The 13,998-nt window shown below is 38.1% G+C and overlaps 1 protein-coding gene across 1 annotated transcript in view; it reads right to left on the bottom strand.

Moving 5' to 3' along the window:
- Window positions 1-3,380: 3,380 nt before the first annotated feature.
- The window catches only part of SAMD8 (sterile alpha motif domain containing 8), a 50,466-nt gene continuing 39,848 nt past the window's right edge, over window positions 3,381-13,998 (bottom strand). Inside the window, exons 4-6 of the mRNA XM_036735458.1 lie at window positions 11,719-11,836; window positions 8,477-8,627; window positions 3,381-8,297 (exon numbers count right to left, since the gene is read on the bottom strand). Coding sequence (XP_036591353.1) covers window positions 7,993-8,297; window positions 8,477-8,627; window positions 11,719-11,836 — 574 coding nt within the window. The 3' untranslated portion in view covers window positions 3,381-7,992. The remainder of the gene's footprint in view (window positions 8,298-8,476; window positions 8,628-11,718; window positions 11,837-13,998) is intronic.

Raw genomic sequence — 13,998 nt, 5'->3', positions numbered from 1 at the left:
ACTGATCTGCTTTTATCAGTGGAAACAACATTAAACAACAGGCGTTACCATCTTCTTTGGTGCTGTACTCTAAGGACCATGGGATCTTTCAATCTGACTTACAGCAAAGAGCTTCTGTGTGTGTGTGTGTGTGTGTGTGTGTGTGTGTGTGTGTGTGTGTGTGTGTGTGTGTGTTCTCTCCCATTTAAAATGTGAGCCCTTTGAGGGTAGGGGTCTGTCTTACGTTTCTATTTCTAATGTCAATTATTCTCTTTACAAGGAAAGGCATGCCAAAACATACTGTATGTCACTGGCACTCCTTCCCATCCCCAGCAGATCTCAGATTTCCTCTATGATGCTGGCAGCTTTGAATAGTAAAAAGATTTCTCCTTCAAAGACCAGGGTTCTGGATTCACAAATTCCTTCCTCCTGGCTTCTGTGCTAATGCTATTAGTTTCCATTTTACACCACTACAATCTAGAATACTTAAGTCAATTTAGGCACAGCAAAGATTAGATTTATTACAAGAGATTCTTGGGCACAGATTAAACAATCAGCATATTAGTTACTCTCCGTTGAAGTCTAACTTAGCAGTACTATATATGTACTTGTTCATTTAAACCCAGAGGAGGTAAGACAAGAAGTAGGTCCCAAAATGGCAAATCAAAGAGGCTGAAGCCAAGCATAGACAATTAGGATTTCTTTGATTTGCTAACCATTCCATCCTTCACTTTCTAGTCCTCACTCACTTTTCTGTCCTTCTCTGCCCCACCCTCCAGCTGTTCTCAGCCTCACCCACAATTGGACCTTGCATTTCTACCTTTAAATTTACATCTTTTTCCCCCATGGTTCTCCATTAAAATGAAGTTCGGGTTCCTCCGCTTGCCGTCCCAGACCTCCTACAACCCATTCCTAATGGTACAGAAGCAAGAATCCTGGACTGCGGAAGACAAGGGTTCTAGTTGTGGCTTTGGGACTTACTGGCTTTGTGATCTTGAGTGGGTCACAACTTTTATGAATCAATGTTCTACATGTAAAATGTAAGCTTTTTTTTTTTTCCAGCACTACAATACCTTACACTGCTAGTCATTCATTGAAACACTAAACACTACGTGCTAGGCATACACTGTACTAAGCATGAGGGGATATGATTGATAAGTCAGGGGAACAGTGATATAAAGGCAAGAACACTGGAGAATTGGCTTTGCTACTTACTCTGTGACCTTGTAAATACGAGGTTTGACTAGATGACCTAAGGTTCCTTCCAGTTCTAAATTCTATACTACCAAGTATCTACCATCCTCAAGGACCTTAAAATATAGTAGGAGTAATATCTAAGTACTTAGGGAAGGTACAGAATACCTGAACAGATGAAAGGTAAGATCACAAGTTTCATGGCAGTGGTGGCATTTGAAATGGACCTTGACAAATGAGTACAATGTCAACTGTCAAACACTATCTTTTTTATAATATTTTTGGTGTTTCTTCAACGACATTTTAAATTCCTTGAGGTAAGGACTTTATTTAAGATTTCTTTTTATCATACACAACACTTAATAATGTCCTACACAGAAGAGACTCTCAATAAGCATATTGGGAAACTGAATATTGTCACACTTCTATGTCTCCATGTCAGTATTATAAAGGCTACCCCAAAAGTCTTAGGGCAGTTTGAAGTTTTACAAGGATAAAACTGGGACACCTTGTATGCATTTGTATTTTTTTTTGGAGGGGGAAGGCAGGGCAATTGGGATTAAGTGACTTGCCCAAGGTCACACAGCTAGTTAAGTGTGTCAAGTGTCTGAGGCCAGATTTGTGCATTTGTATTTTTTAATACAAGGTGTTGCCTTTGTTGAAATTTTGCTTTTATATACAAACATCTCTAATTCACACATACTCCAGCTGGGCCTGGAGTCAGGAATACCTGAGTTCAAATTCAGCCTCAGACATTTACTGTGCGACCCTGGGCAAGTTACTTAACCTCTGCCTACCTCACCTATAAAACAAAGGTAATAACGGTACCTACCTTTCAGGGGGGATCAAACAAAAGATTTATAATGGTACCTGGCACACTGGCGTTATATAAATGTTACCTATGATTATTGGCCCCTGTCTGGCATGTCTCCCTTCCTCTAAAGAGGCAGCATCTTCCTTGTACCAAGAGGATGAGAAAGAATCCCAACATGGATAGATTATCCGCTTTTGTGGTTTTACAACAAGACAATTTCAGTGGCTGAACAGATCAATAATTCATTGGTGACTGAGAGGTGAGACCTCTCCTCTGCTCTGTAGATTTGGAAGAGAGCATCAGGTCTCATTCTTACAAGGTTTTCTGCTGTACTTCTGTCATCACCTTGGTTGCTGACTCAAGACTATGAAAAAACTATAAAACTCCTAATTTTTAAAAGAGATGTAATGGAATTTAAGGAGGGGATATGGAAAAATTGGAACACTGCTGAGTTGCTGGTGGAGCTGTGAACTGATCCAACCATTCCGGAGAACAATGTGGAACTATGTCAAAATGTATATTTAAAGTATATAAAACTGCACATACCCTTTGACCCAGCAATACTGCTACGAGGTTTGTACCCCAAAGAGATGGAAGAAAAAGGAAAAGGGCCCATATGTACAAAAATATAGGAGCTCTTTTTGTGATCAGTTGGGGAATGGCTGAACAAGTCGTGGCATGTGATTATGATGGAATACTATTGTGCTCTAAGAAATGAAGAGTAGGATGGTTTCAGAAAAACCTGGTAAATACTAAATGAACTGATGCAAAATGAAGCGGGAAGAACAAAGAGGACACTGTATACTGTAACAGCAATATTATAACAATAATCAACTGTGACTTGGTTACTCCGATCAATACAATGATCCATGACAATTCCAAAGAACTCATGATGAAAACTGCTATCCACCTCCAGAGAGAAAACTGATGAGCTTTTTCAAATTGAAGCATTTTTTCCACTTCATTTTTCTTCTTTTTGCATCACGGCTAATGTGGAAATTTGTTTTGCATGATTTTATATGGATAATGGGTATAGTATTCCTTGCCTCCTCAATTGGTGGGGAAGTGGCAGGAGGGAGAGAATTTGGAACTGAAAATAATTTTTAAAAAATTAAATGGAATCTAAGGCAGAGTTTCCTCCCCCTTTTTGAGTCCTTCCCATCCCCCCCACCATCAGAACTGCTTCAACAGCCTTATGAAAAACTCTTTTATAAAACAGAAAGAGAAGATGCCAAAGGTGGCTTGTTTCCTATTAAGACAAGAATATCCAGCATGAATTACTCCCAAGGACTCTAACTTCCCTTGCTATACTCTGCTGTGTCAGCACAAACGACAACTAATTTTTTAAACAGCTTCAATAATAATGAAAAAGTCTTTAAAATGAGACCTCAATGCAGCTTTCAAATGTTTTATTTTTAGTTCTTTTAAATATGTTTTGATACAACAAAGATATAAAATAATATATTAATGAAATCTGGATTTAAATTTTGAACCAAGACAATATTTACTTATTTACAATACTGTGCTTCAAGGTACGGCTGCCACAGGGACTCACACCTTCAAGTAACACTAGTTTCTCTGTGGAATAGGGAGATATTTGGGAACAACCCTCAAAAGGAAAACGTGCTTATTTCAGTGTGAGTTGGCATTGGTTCCCCCAAAGCATTAAGTACCAGTTTCCATGTCTTTTGTTATCCAACCAAAGTACTCCATAGTGCCAACAGAATATTCAAAATAAAAATGACTTTCAATGAAACAATGGGGTGATATTACTAATTTATCAATGGATTAACTGATCATATGATCATGTATTTAATTCTTCAGTCAACTTAGCAGTTTAGATTTTTCATACAGATCTTGACTTCTACCTTGGCTTCTGCATAGAACATGCCTTTTCACAATATTCCTCTTACCTTCAAGGATCAAGCTAAATTGTGTTGAATTGTAGAGTGCTTTGAATAAGGAGCTGCAATGTCCTTCAGTTAGTTTGGGGAAGAAAGCATAATTTAAAAAAGCATCCCTGGTGACTGAATTATAGTTTATAGGTTTAGTCAAGGCTACCACTGGATTTACTACAAAAAAGAGTAAATTTTAGTCTTTATAAACTGGTACTAAGTTGGGATGCGTGATGACAAATTTCCCCCCCATACTAATTACAATCTTTTCAAATCTGTTCCAAAACAATGGGGGAAGAAGTCTAGTTTTTTTAATGACTTTTAACAGGTTAGCCTTAGATGTCATGGACAAATTCACTCCTTTCTCAGACACAATTTATTCAGTCTAAGGTTTCTCAAAAACAAGCTCTTTAACATGCTAAGCAAAGTTGGATACTAATTAGCATACCTCAGTTGGCTTTGAAAGCATCCACATGAAACTGATACTGTTTTAAAAGCAACTGAACTATTCTGAGAGTCCATTTTTATTCATCTTAAATAACTGAATACTTCTACTAGACTTAGCTATGACTGTTATAATTTATTAGTGATATTTGAAGTCTGTAAAAAAGACCATAAAAATTAAGTTTACTAAATTAGCAAGTTTAAAACAAGAATTTAGTTACTCAGTTTGTAATTATAACAAAACTAGTTCATGTAAAATTAGTGATATTTATTTTTTGCTGAATACAAACAGCAGGTTAGTGTTAGGTATTTCTGTAACATTAAACTAACATTTTCTAAACAGATCCCCTGAAAACTAAATCCATTATACTATCTAGATGTCATCCCTTATTCTCTTTTTGTATTTGTTGGCTTTCTGGAGTTCCATGAAACAACATACAGGCAAAAAGAAAGGAAGAATACTCATAATGTTATTCATAAAATTCTGTTTTTGAAACACCAAGTTTCTAGTCAGTGAATTTTGTCTTTGAACAACTCACACTTATTCAAGTCCCTATCTCTAAATCTAAGTTTACTGATTTCTTCCTTCAAAAAAAACCAAAAGACCATGATAAGATGTAAAAGATGGAGACTCCTTTTGCAATTTTTACAAAATTGGTTTTGGTTTTTGCTTTCTCTGTTTGGCCACACCAGACTACAGCAAGGGAGGAAAAGAGGCACTAGGAATGCAGAACAACAGTAGGACCAATTATGGGGACCATTATGGGACTTCCCTTTCTCAAGCCTCCTCCTGTCCCACTGTACTTCAGTAGTGACTTAAAATCGCACCCCTTTGCTAGTCTAAAGAACAGAACCCTAGAGCCCCAGAACCCCAGCAACTACATCAGAACCAGAAGGGAAACTACCTACTTTTGCTTGCAAAATTCAAACCCTTGCTTTCCTTCTACACATTACTCCGCAGCACCTTGAAAATGGGGAAACTTAAACCGTGATTTCTTGGTGATGTGAGTGCCTCACCAATTCACAGTGGTAGAATCATAATGTCATTAAACAATGATGTAGACCTAGTGTGTGTGAAGCCCAAAATGTAAACATATATATTATCATCACTATGGCTTGGTTTGTAAGAGGGAAAAATAAAGATTTGAAGGTAAAACTGGAAATTTCTGGACAAAAAAATTACAAGAATATATATATTTCACATTTAAAAAACTGAAAAGAATTTTGTCTCAAAGTCTTTCAGGAAAGAGCCTTTGAGATGATCACTTTAGTTCATGTAAACACTGTCTTAGAATAGCTACAATAATAAATTACAAACCTCTACTTTTTGCTTTAACAACATACACGAGTAAATGCCAGGTTAAAAAGTTATCTTTAAATTCTGACAGCTAATGAAGCTCGAAAGCAGCCGACGGTTAGGTGCTCTCAATGTCAGTATCTCTGAAAAGGTTAACTGCATTTTTATTTTTGAGTCTTAAAAATTAAATGAAGAAAAGACTAGAGATGGAAAAAATGATCATTAAATAAGTATTTAACATATTTGAGTTAATGTTACAACATATTTTGAACAGTTTCTCCAGAAGCAATTATCTGACCTTCCCTAGCTAAGCTATACTGTATCTGAGTTCAAAAGGGGATGTCAATTCTTTTTGCCACTCAGAAAATAAAGCAATAACACTGGCCATTTCTTGACCTCAAGGGGGAGGGGGCAGATCAGTTTAATATTAACTACTCAGACTGGCATAGAAACAATCATCCTTCAAGACAATGCAATTTCCTTGGATGAGATGTCAGCATTTTTGCCCTCCCCCTCAATATAACAAGATTGACGATTTAAGGTCTTAGAAGAATTCCATGTGTCAGGGACTACAGAACATAATAAAACTTATATTAGCCTTGTTCCATACTTGGTATCTCCTATGGACATTCAGGGGTGAACTTAAAGGTAAAGTTCAAAGCCGACACAAATTGAGGTCACCTAGTACCAAGGTAAGTCTTGCTAGGATAATAATACTTTCCCCTGTAATCCATCCTGGGTCCTCTGCAGCTAATGGGCGGGAGATTAATTAAAGTGCCAAAAGAAAAAGGCAAAGAAGGAGCAGGCTATTACTAGGTTGGCCTCATTTAGGGCCTCAAGGTAAATGCTTCGAATCAAGCATCTTCTCCAACTTACTATGTATAAAAAGTAATGTTAAGACTGCACAATGAAGCTTTCAAGCGGCTAAGCTTACCCACAGGGTTTTCAGAGGATGGCTAAGAGCAGGGCATACTATGTATGCCCACCAAAGATTTCAAAACTCCAGTTTTATAACTATTCTCTAGTCACAACCACAAAACAGAATCATTCCCAAAAAGCAACCAATGGTATCTTAGAAGCTAAATTATTCAGTATACTTCACTTCTAGTGTTGTAAACAAGCAGCTAATCTAATGTGCTGGCTGCTGAAATAAGACTTGGTAAAAAGAATGTATTTACAAGTTTGTGTTTAAAAAAACCAAACCAAACCAAATTATCTTTGCATCTCTAGATATACTTGCTCATTTTTCAATAAGCTGGAACCAGAAACTTCAAAATTCAAAAATAGAAGGGGGGAAAACTCTGAAATTTGCTATTAAGCTCTTTTTCAGAAGTTAAAACAATCACATGCTTATTTTCCTTATTTACAGGGCATAAAAATCTTGTTCAGTATCTAGAAAACACTCCCATTTCTCTAGTTAAATAATTTATCTTTAAAAAGTACAAGTTTGTTCAAGGTGATGTCACTAAAACTAAACCATAGTTATTTTCCAATGAATGTGGCCATCTCTTCTTACCAACTGAAGGCTAAACTGAGGCCCCCAAGTGGAAAGGAAATATTTTATATTGTTTGCTCCTCTGGTCACAAATGCAGTGGGATCAGTGACTTGCATCTGTTGATGGCTTTGTCATCAGCACTCTGTCCACCCCATCAAATGCCCCTTTTATTATTTTCGCCTAGTCTCAGGCATCTTGGTGTAACACAGTATCTTCTCAGAGATGGCAGACTCAGAAGGCAGTTATTAGCCAATGAAACTTATTCATTCTTCAGAATTATACTTTCTGAACATATATGTGCATATGTGTTTATGTGTATGGAGAGGGGGAGAGAGAGAAGAGAGAATCTGTGTGTGTGAGTGAGTGAGAGAGAGAGAGGAGAGAGAGGGAGAGGAGGAGGAGAGAGAGAGAGAGAGAGAGAGAGAGAGAGAGAGAGAGAGAGAGCGAGAGAGCGCTGCTTATAAATGACAAGTATTGCTCATGGATTTTCTTTGAAGATAACTGGAAGCAACTTCCACAAAATATAATTTCTTGAATATAATCATGCCACAATCAGCAGAAATCTTCTTTTCAACAAGAAATGTACCTATCTCAAAATACTAACACCAAATCTGTACTCTCCCTCCCTGCCCTTCCCCTAAAAGGAAAAAGATTATTTGAGTTTTTTGTTCAAACACCTACTTAAGTACTCTGGACTATTCAAGGCTTACTTTTTACAACTACAACCTTGCTAAGCAAAGAAAGTCCCACTCTGTCAACTAACAAGCCAAGTAACAAGGCATTCAGAAACACAACAAGGAAAAAAATAAAGTTATTAGTTTTTGAAACCATTTCTGTATATTTGATCATGAACCCTTTACAAAGACACATTCTTCAACCAATTAATCTCTTCATTACTTCAGGTTTTGCAAAAGGCCAACAATACTCATTAGGTACTGTACCATTAACATTGCATTCAAAAAAAGAAAACATGGGAAACCAGATCCTTGCTCTCCTACTCTGCTGATATGCTCTGGTATTGGCCAAAGTATGGTAATACAAAAAGAGTCTTGTGGTGATATAAAAGGCAATAAACACATCAATTGAGTAATGTTCATGTGCAGCCAGAATGAAGAAGATTCCAAAGAGGTTGAGGACCCAGGACAGAGTATGCAAGAAGTTCCAGCTTCTTGGTGTATCTGGAAAAAACCAACAAATTTTAATTTAAAACCACAAACAAGTCTTCATCACATATTCCACAGACTAGCTTATAAACACACATTCTGCTCAGACAGGACACTAATACATGAAATACTCCCCTAACCTTCACTAGGGACTCGAAGAATAAAATCATGATGACAAATGGATGGATACTTACATTCAGTAACAAAGAAATTCAGCATAGTCAGAACAACTGTGTGGCCACTGAACATATAATCTCCACAAGTGTGTACTCCAGTCAAGGTCATACCAAAGCCGCTCCATATAGCAAAGGCTCGGTGCAGTTTTTCCCAAACGCTGCCATATAGCTAAGATGAGGAAAATAGTCAATTAGTATTTTAAATGCTCAAAAAGACGACTTAAGGCTTCCAACATGAAGTTCTAAGCAAAATGCAAATGCTGGATGATTCAGAATGATTCAGTAGATGAATAATGCCTAAGTAAAAGTGACTGAATTCACTCTGGTTCCAGTCAAACCTAAGAATTCACTAAGCAAACTGTGCTTGACTTATTAATTCAAACATCAGCTCAAACCACTCACTATATAGATCAGCCTCCTCTACTCAAGCTCAGTACAACTGAAGTATTTTTTTGGAGGCAATCAGAGTTAAGTGTCTTGCCCAGGTCTCATAACTAATAAGTGTCTGAGGCTGGATTTGAACTCAGGTCCTCCTGACACCAGGGCAGGTGTTCTATCCACGGCACCACCTAGCTGCCCCAACTAAAGTATTTTCAAGGCTTGGCCACAGGCACAGTGAGAACACATTAATAAAGAAAATACTGTATGAGACTAATCCTAATCCATCCTAAGGAAGGGTTTAGTCATAGTTACTTTCTAAAGAAAAGGTATCTGAAGAGTGGGTTGCATCTGCAAGGCTAGCTACTGACCACAGAAATATCTTGTCAGTAATATTTATTGTGTACCAATGCCTATTGGAAGTGTTATTTTGTTTTCTCAGTACTACCACTCTAGTCTGCTTTGAATTCCACCTTTATGGTTGATACCCAAGTACTTAGGGGGAACAAGGTTAATTGACGTTTTATCATATCTTTTAATCACTGGCACTCTCAATTCCTATAATATTACTAATTCACTATCTAGCTTTCAATTTCAATGTTCATGTCTTCTATGTTATTTTGAAGCTACGGAGGCAGCAGTATTTATTTTGGGGAAAGGAAGTGAAATCAGTGAAAAAAGTTGGCAAGCCAAAGAGAGGAAGCAAGCTGAAAAGCAGTAATTAATCTCTACTATGGCCATCTTCTTGCCATCGGGTCTGACTGTCACTGTGCCTTTACAGTGCTGAACCTTGCCAACTTCACTGACTACATTTCTCCTAAGGGACTTGACCCTCTCAGTTCCAGAACTCACACCTGGGGGGCCTATGCTGTCCAGCCCACTGTATCCATCCAGCCCAAGCCAGGCATGCTTCACATTCCATCCCAGTCATTTTCCTTCCTACCCTCGATTATGAAACCATAAACAAATTAATACTGCCACTGCATTGTTAAGAGAATGTAAATCAACTATCTTCTGGTTCTCCTCACCATGCTCATGAGGTCCCGATCCCAAACACCCATCCCTGCCCACCATGGCCCCCTAGGTGTTGTCTCCCTGTATTAGAATGTAGACTCCTTAAGGGAAGGGACTGTTTTGCTTTTGTTCTTGAATCGCCAGTGCTCAGGCACAGTGCTTGGCACACAGAAAGTACTTTAATACAAGCTTTTTCATTCATCATTCCAGTTCCCCTTATCTCTTTCCACCTTAAACATCCCAATTACCCTCTCCCAGAAGAGTCGACCAAAATCATCCATATTATATTACAAACAATAGGAAGCACTGACAAAGACAGGTGTAGGCATCTGCTTCAGGGTTTTCTTTCCTATGTTTGGTGCAGTCTCTGATGCCTAATTCACCACGTAGCTTCTTTCACAGAAACATTCTGTTTCCTTCCTACCCCACATAGGCTAGGGATGTTATTTCTAGTTATCTAGCTTTATGGTTAGGGAACTGAAGTGAACATTTTCCAATGATACAGACTGGCAACTCTTTTGTAATGGACAGTGTGAAGGAGTTATTTGGGGACCATGAAAGGTTAAATTCCTACATTACCCAGCTGTATTTCAGAGGAAGGACTTGAACTCATATTTTCCTCATCCTGAGCTAGCCTTTTTCTTTGCCCTTTATTCACTACATGAGGCTACTATGCGGCAACGCACTTAACAACGGCCCTAGGGGTTTGTTGTAATGAGATGTGATCTAGATGCCTTCTCAATTACCCATTTTAAAAATGATACCACAAATAATATAGGTCAAAAAGTAGGCTATAGCAAAACTTGGAGCAATTAACAGTATTAAGGATAGATTAAAATAGAAGTTTCCATATATAACAAACTGGCAACAAATCACTGGCATTAGACAGAAAAGAGACCTGCTTCCGCTGGTAGTTTGGTTACTATAAAATTTTTCTTCGGAATATACACTGTAGTATTTTGTACTACTGCCCATTCCCTTAGGAAGCAGCCCCTGCCAGGAGCAGCAAGTTCTCATTATATCTGGACTATCTTTTAAATTTCTCCTAGTTAAATAAGATCTTAAAATTTTCTCCTTTTTCTTTGGTAATTAAATCCTCCTAATACCTATAGAAACCTACTACCATTCTACTTTTGCACTCCTCACTCAAAGACAGAACTTCATAACAATCAGAGCTGTCTAAAAATGAAATGTTAGGTACCAAAATTCCCATTATTCTAAGTTATTAAGTAAAAGCTAGATGACCAACTTCCAGGAATATTGTAGAGGAGATTCCTGCATTTATTTGGTGGGATGTTGCTCCAACTAGAGCAAATTATAGTTAGTGTCTTGGGTAGAGACAGTTTCTGCACATTTAATTCCTATATAGCCATGGGTAAGTCATTCATTTCCATGTGCTTCATTTTCTTCACCTATAAAGTAAAGGGGCTGGGGACCCTATATAACTTTTGACGTTCCTATGCCTTTCAGCATACTCTACACCTATGATCTTGTGATCTGAAACTGAGAGATTTAATTCTGAAAAGAGGTTCAAAGGAGCAATGAGTCTTATGTAACAAGTCACTCACAGTATTTCAATAGCTAGAAGAATAAGCAGATCTTTAGTACTAATTATGAACTACTTTTCAAAGCCACAATAAATGGAGAGATAGTTTTTAAAAAATTCTTATACTGATACCTCTTGACAAACTAACCGGATGGATTCAAAGATATTTGCTTGGTCTCACCCACTTGGATTTTTACCATGTACACTGCAAATACGGAAAAGCACGCTTTATTAATATAAAACATACAGTGAGAAATAACTATTAGAAATGTTCCAACACTTTACGATAAAAGAAAGAGAGGGTAAGAATGCAGCCAGTTACCTTTCCAGAACATTGGAGGTGCTGTCCAGGCACAGAGAGGGAAGTCACAAACATGGTAAAGCAGCGAAGCAGGAACACAGTGCCCATCAGGCTGCAGAGTCTTCGAAGGAGAATTGACCTGTAAACAGCATATCCAAAAGGGAAAGGGCAGTCTGAATGTTTATTTAAAAAGCAGAATAATAAGAGAGAAACCACAGACTCTTAGAAATGGAAGAGACCTGGTCCAGAAAAGCCAAATGCATTGTACAAGGTTACAATATAATCACAGATCAGGACTCTAGTGCCCAGGTCTTTCTAGTGCCCATTCCGCTATGCCACGCTGCAGCAGAAAATTTTCTAGCAGTTACAGGTGTATGACTATCTAACATTGCAAAATGATGGACTCAAATTAATATTTCATTAACCACTAAGGAGCTGAAAGTTCTGTGCTAGGTAATGGGAATACAAAAACAGATTCCACACAAGGAACTTAGAACCCAAGAGGAAAAGCTGTTTCTTCACAACGACCCCAGGATATATGCAGTATTATCTCCCTTTTATAGAGGAGAAGAGAGGCCCGGTAAAGATCACACAGATATCAAGGGTAGCCTCCTGCCTCTTGTGTCAGGCCCTGCCTCACTGGTGGAGGCCCAACAAAATCTAATTCCAAATGTTTCCTCTGTTTGGAAAACTAGATCATTTGGCCAAAATCAAGTACTGTTTTATAATGATTACAATAATGATTACAAGTACAGCTATTCCACTCCTGGGCTGCCACTTTTCACTGTTATATCTTCTTCCCTCTATTTCATGGACAAGGGAGCTTCTCAAGTGCAGGGCCAGGCCTGTATTCTCAGAGGATCCCACCGTGTCTCGAACCCTTTTTATTGTAGCAATATCTGTACTTGGGTCTAATATGCCAGTGGGGTACCCCCAAACTTCTAAAGTTTCCTATAAAACCAACCTCTCTGATTCTAATGGGTATTTCTCAAGTCCATGAAGATTGTATGGAATAGAAGTGTCAACTGGAAAGTAGTAATGATGTATGTGTATATATTACCCCCTGCCCCAAGCAACACCCAGAGTAAAACATCCAGACTTTCAAAATGGGGCAGAACTGTATTCAGAGTTGTTGATATGACAGAATGGATAGTTAAAGAATCAAAGGATTTCATAAATTAATTTTTTATTCTGAACTTAACGAATAACAAAAAGTCATTTCCACATGAAACTGAGACTTTCTATTACCAACTGCTCGCTTTCCTAGAATAATAGGATTTAGAGCTGAAAGGGGTCTTAGAGACCTAGGCCAGGGCTGTCCAAAACACGGGCCGTACGCCCCTACGCGGCCCGCCTGTGTCCACCACGAGCACAGAAATTGACACAAATGCTTTAGTTGAAGCATTTATGTCAATTTCCACACCCATAGTAAACACTGCGGGCTGCACTTTGGACAGCCCTGATCTAGGCAATCCCTTTATTTTACTGATGAGGAAATTGTGGCCCATGTAATAAAGTAACTTGCCCAAGATCACAAAGCTATCTTGACACCAAATTCAGTCCCTTTACCACTATACTACCTATCAACAGTCTTAAAAGAACCAAAAGAACTGCTACCTCAGACCCAAAGCATATCTGTGAATTACCTTAAGTGAGGGAGACAGCGTCAAAGACTGTTAATTAAATTTGTCCAAATGTTCCAAGGTTACACGGACAGCAAACTATCAATGCTTAGACCATTTTTCCCTTTCAAACCCAAAGAAAATGGTATTCCTCCTTCCTCTAACTCCCTAAAGCAGAAAAGGAGACTCACATTTCTTCTCTGGTGAGAGATTTTTAGAGAGCCGAAGAGAAATAAACATACAGTATTTACTAGCTTTTCATTTGCTGTAACAGTGGACAGCCACATTGTGTTGTTGTGTTTACTTATATTAAACATACTGAACATGATTTCAAAATTCAATAACCAAAGAACAATATGTAATTCAATATGTCATCTCATAGTAAGGAACAGTGTGTTCTTTGAAAACGAAATTAATGCCTTTGAAGGGGATCACTCTCAAGAAACACTGTTTGTTGTCAAAAATGAGCAAGAGGCTGGCCAGGTGATGACTTAGGCAATTATTCTGTAGCTGTCTAGTCTTTCTCCACCTCACTCCTCCATTCCCTACTTAAATGTGACCCAGAACCCTAAGGATATAAACTTCCAAATATGAAGGCAGCAATATTTCATTTTAATCTAACCCTTGTAATAGCTCCCACCCAAATTATATTCCTTTCAAGTTGCTATCATGTGATCAT

The sequence above is a fragment of the Trichosurus vulpecula genome, chromosome 8 (assembly GCF_011100635.1).
Source record: "Trichosurus vulpecula isolate mTriVul1 chromosome 8, mTriVul1.pri, whole genome shotgun sequence".
Classification (NCBI taxonomy): domain Eukaryota; kingdom Metazoa; phylum Chordata; class Mammalia; order Diprotodontia; family Phalangeridae; genus Trichosurus; species Trichosurus vulpecula.
The sequence above is the reverse complement of the archived record's forward strand: the minus strand, read 5'-3'. Positions and strand labels throughout refer to the sequence as shown.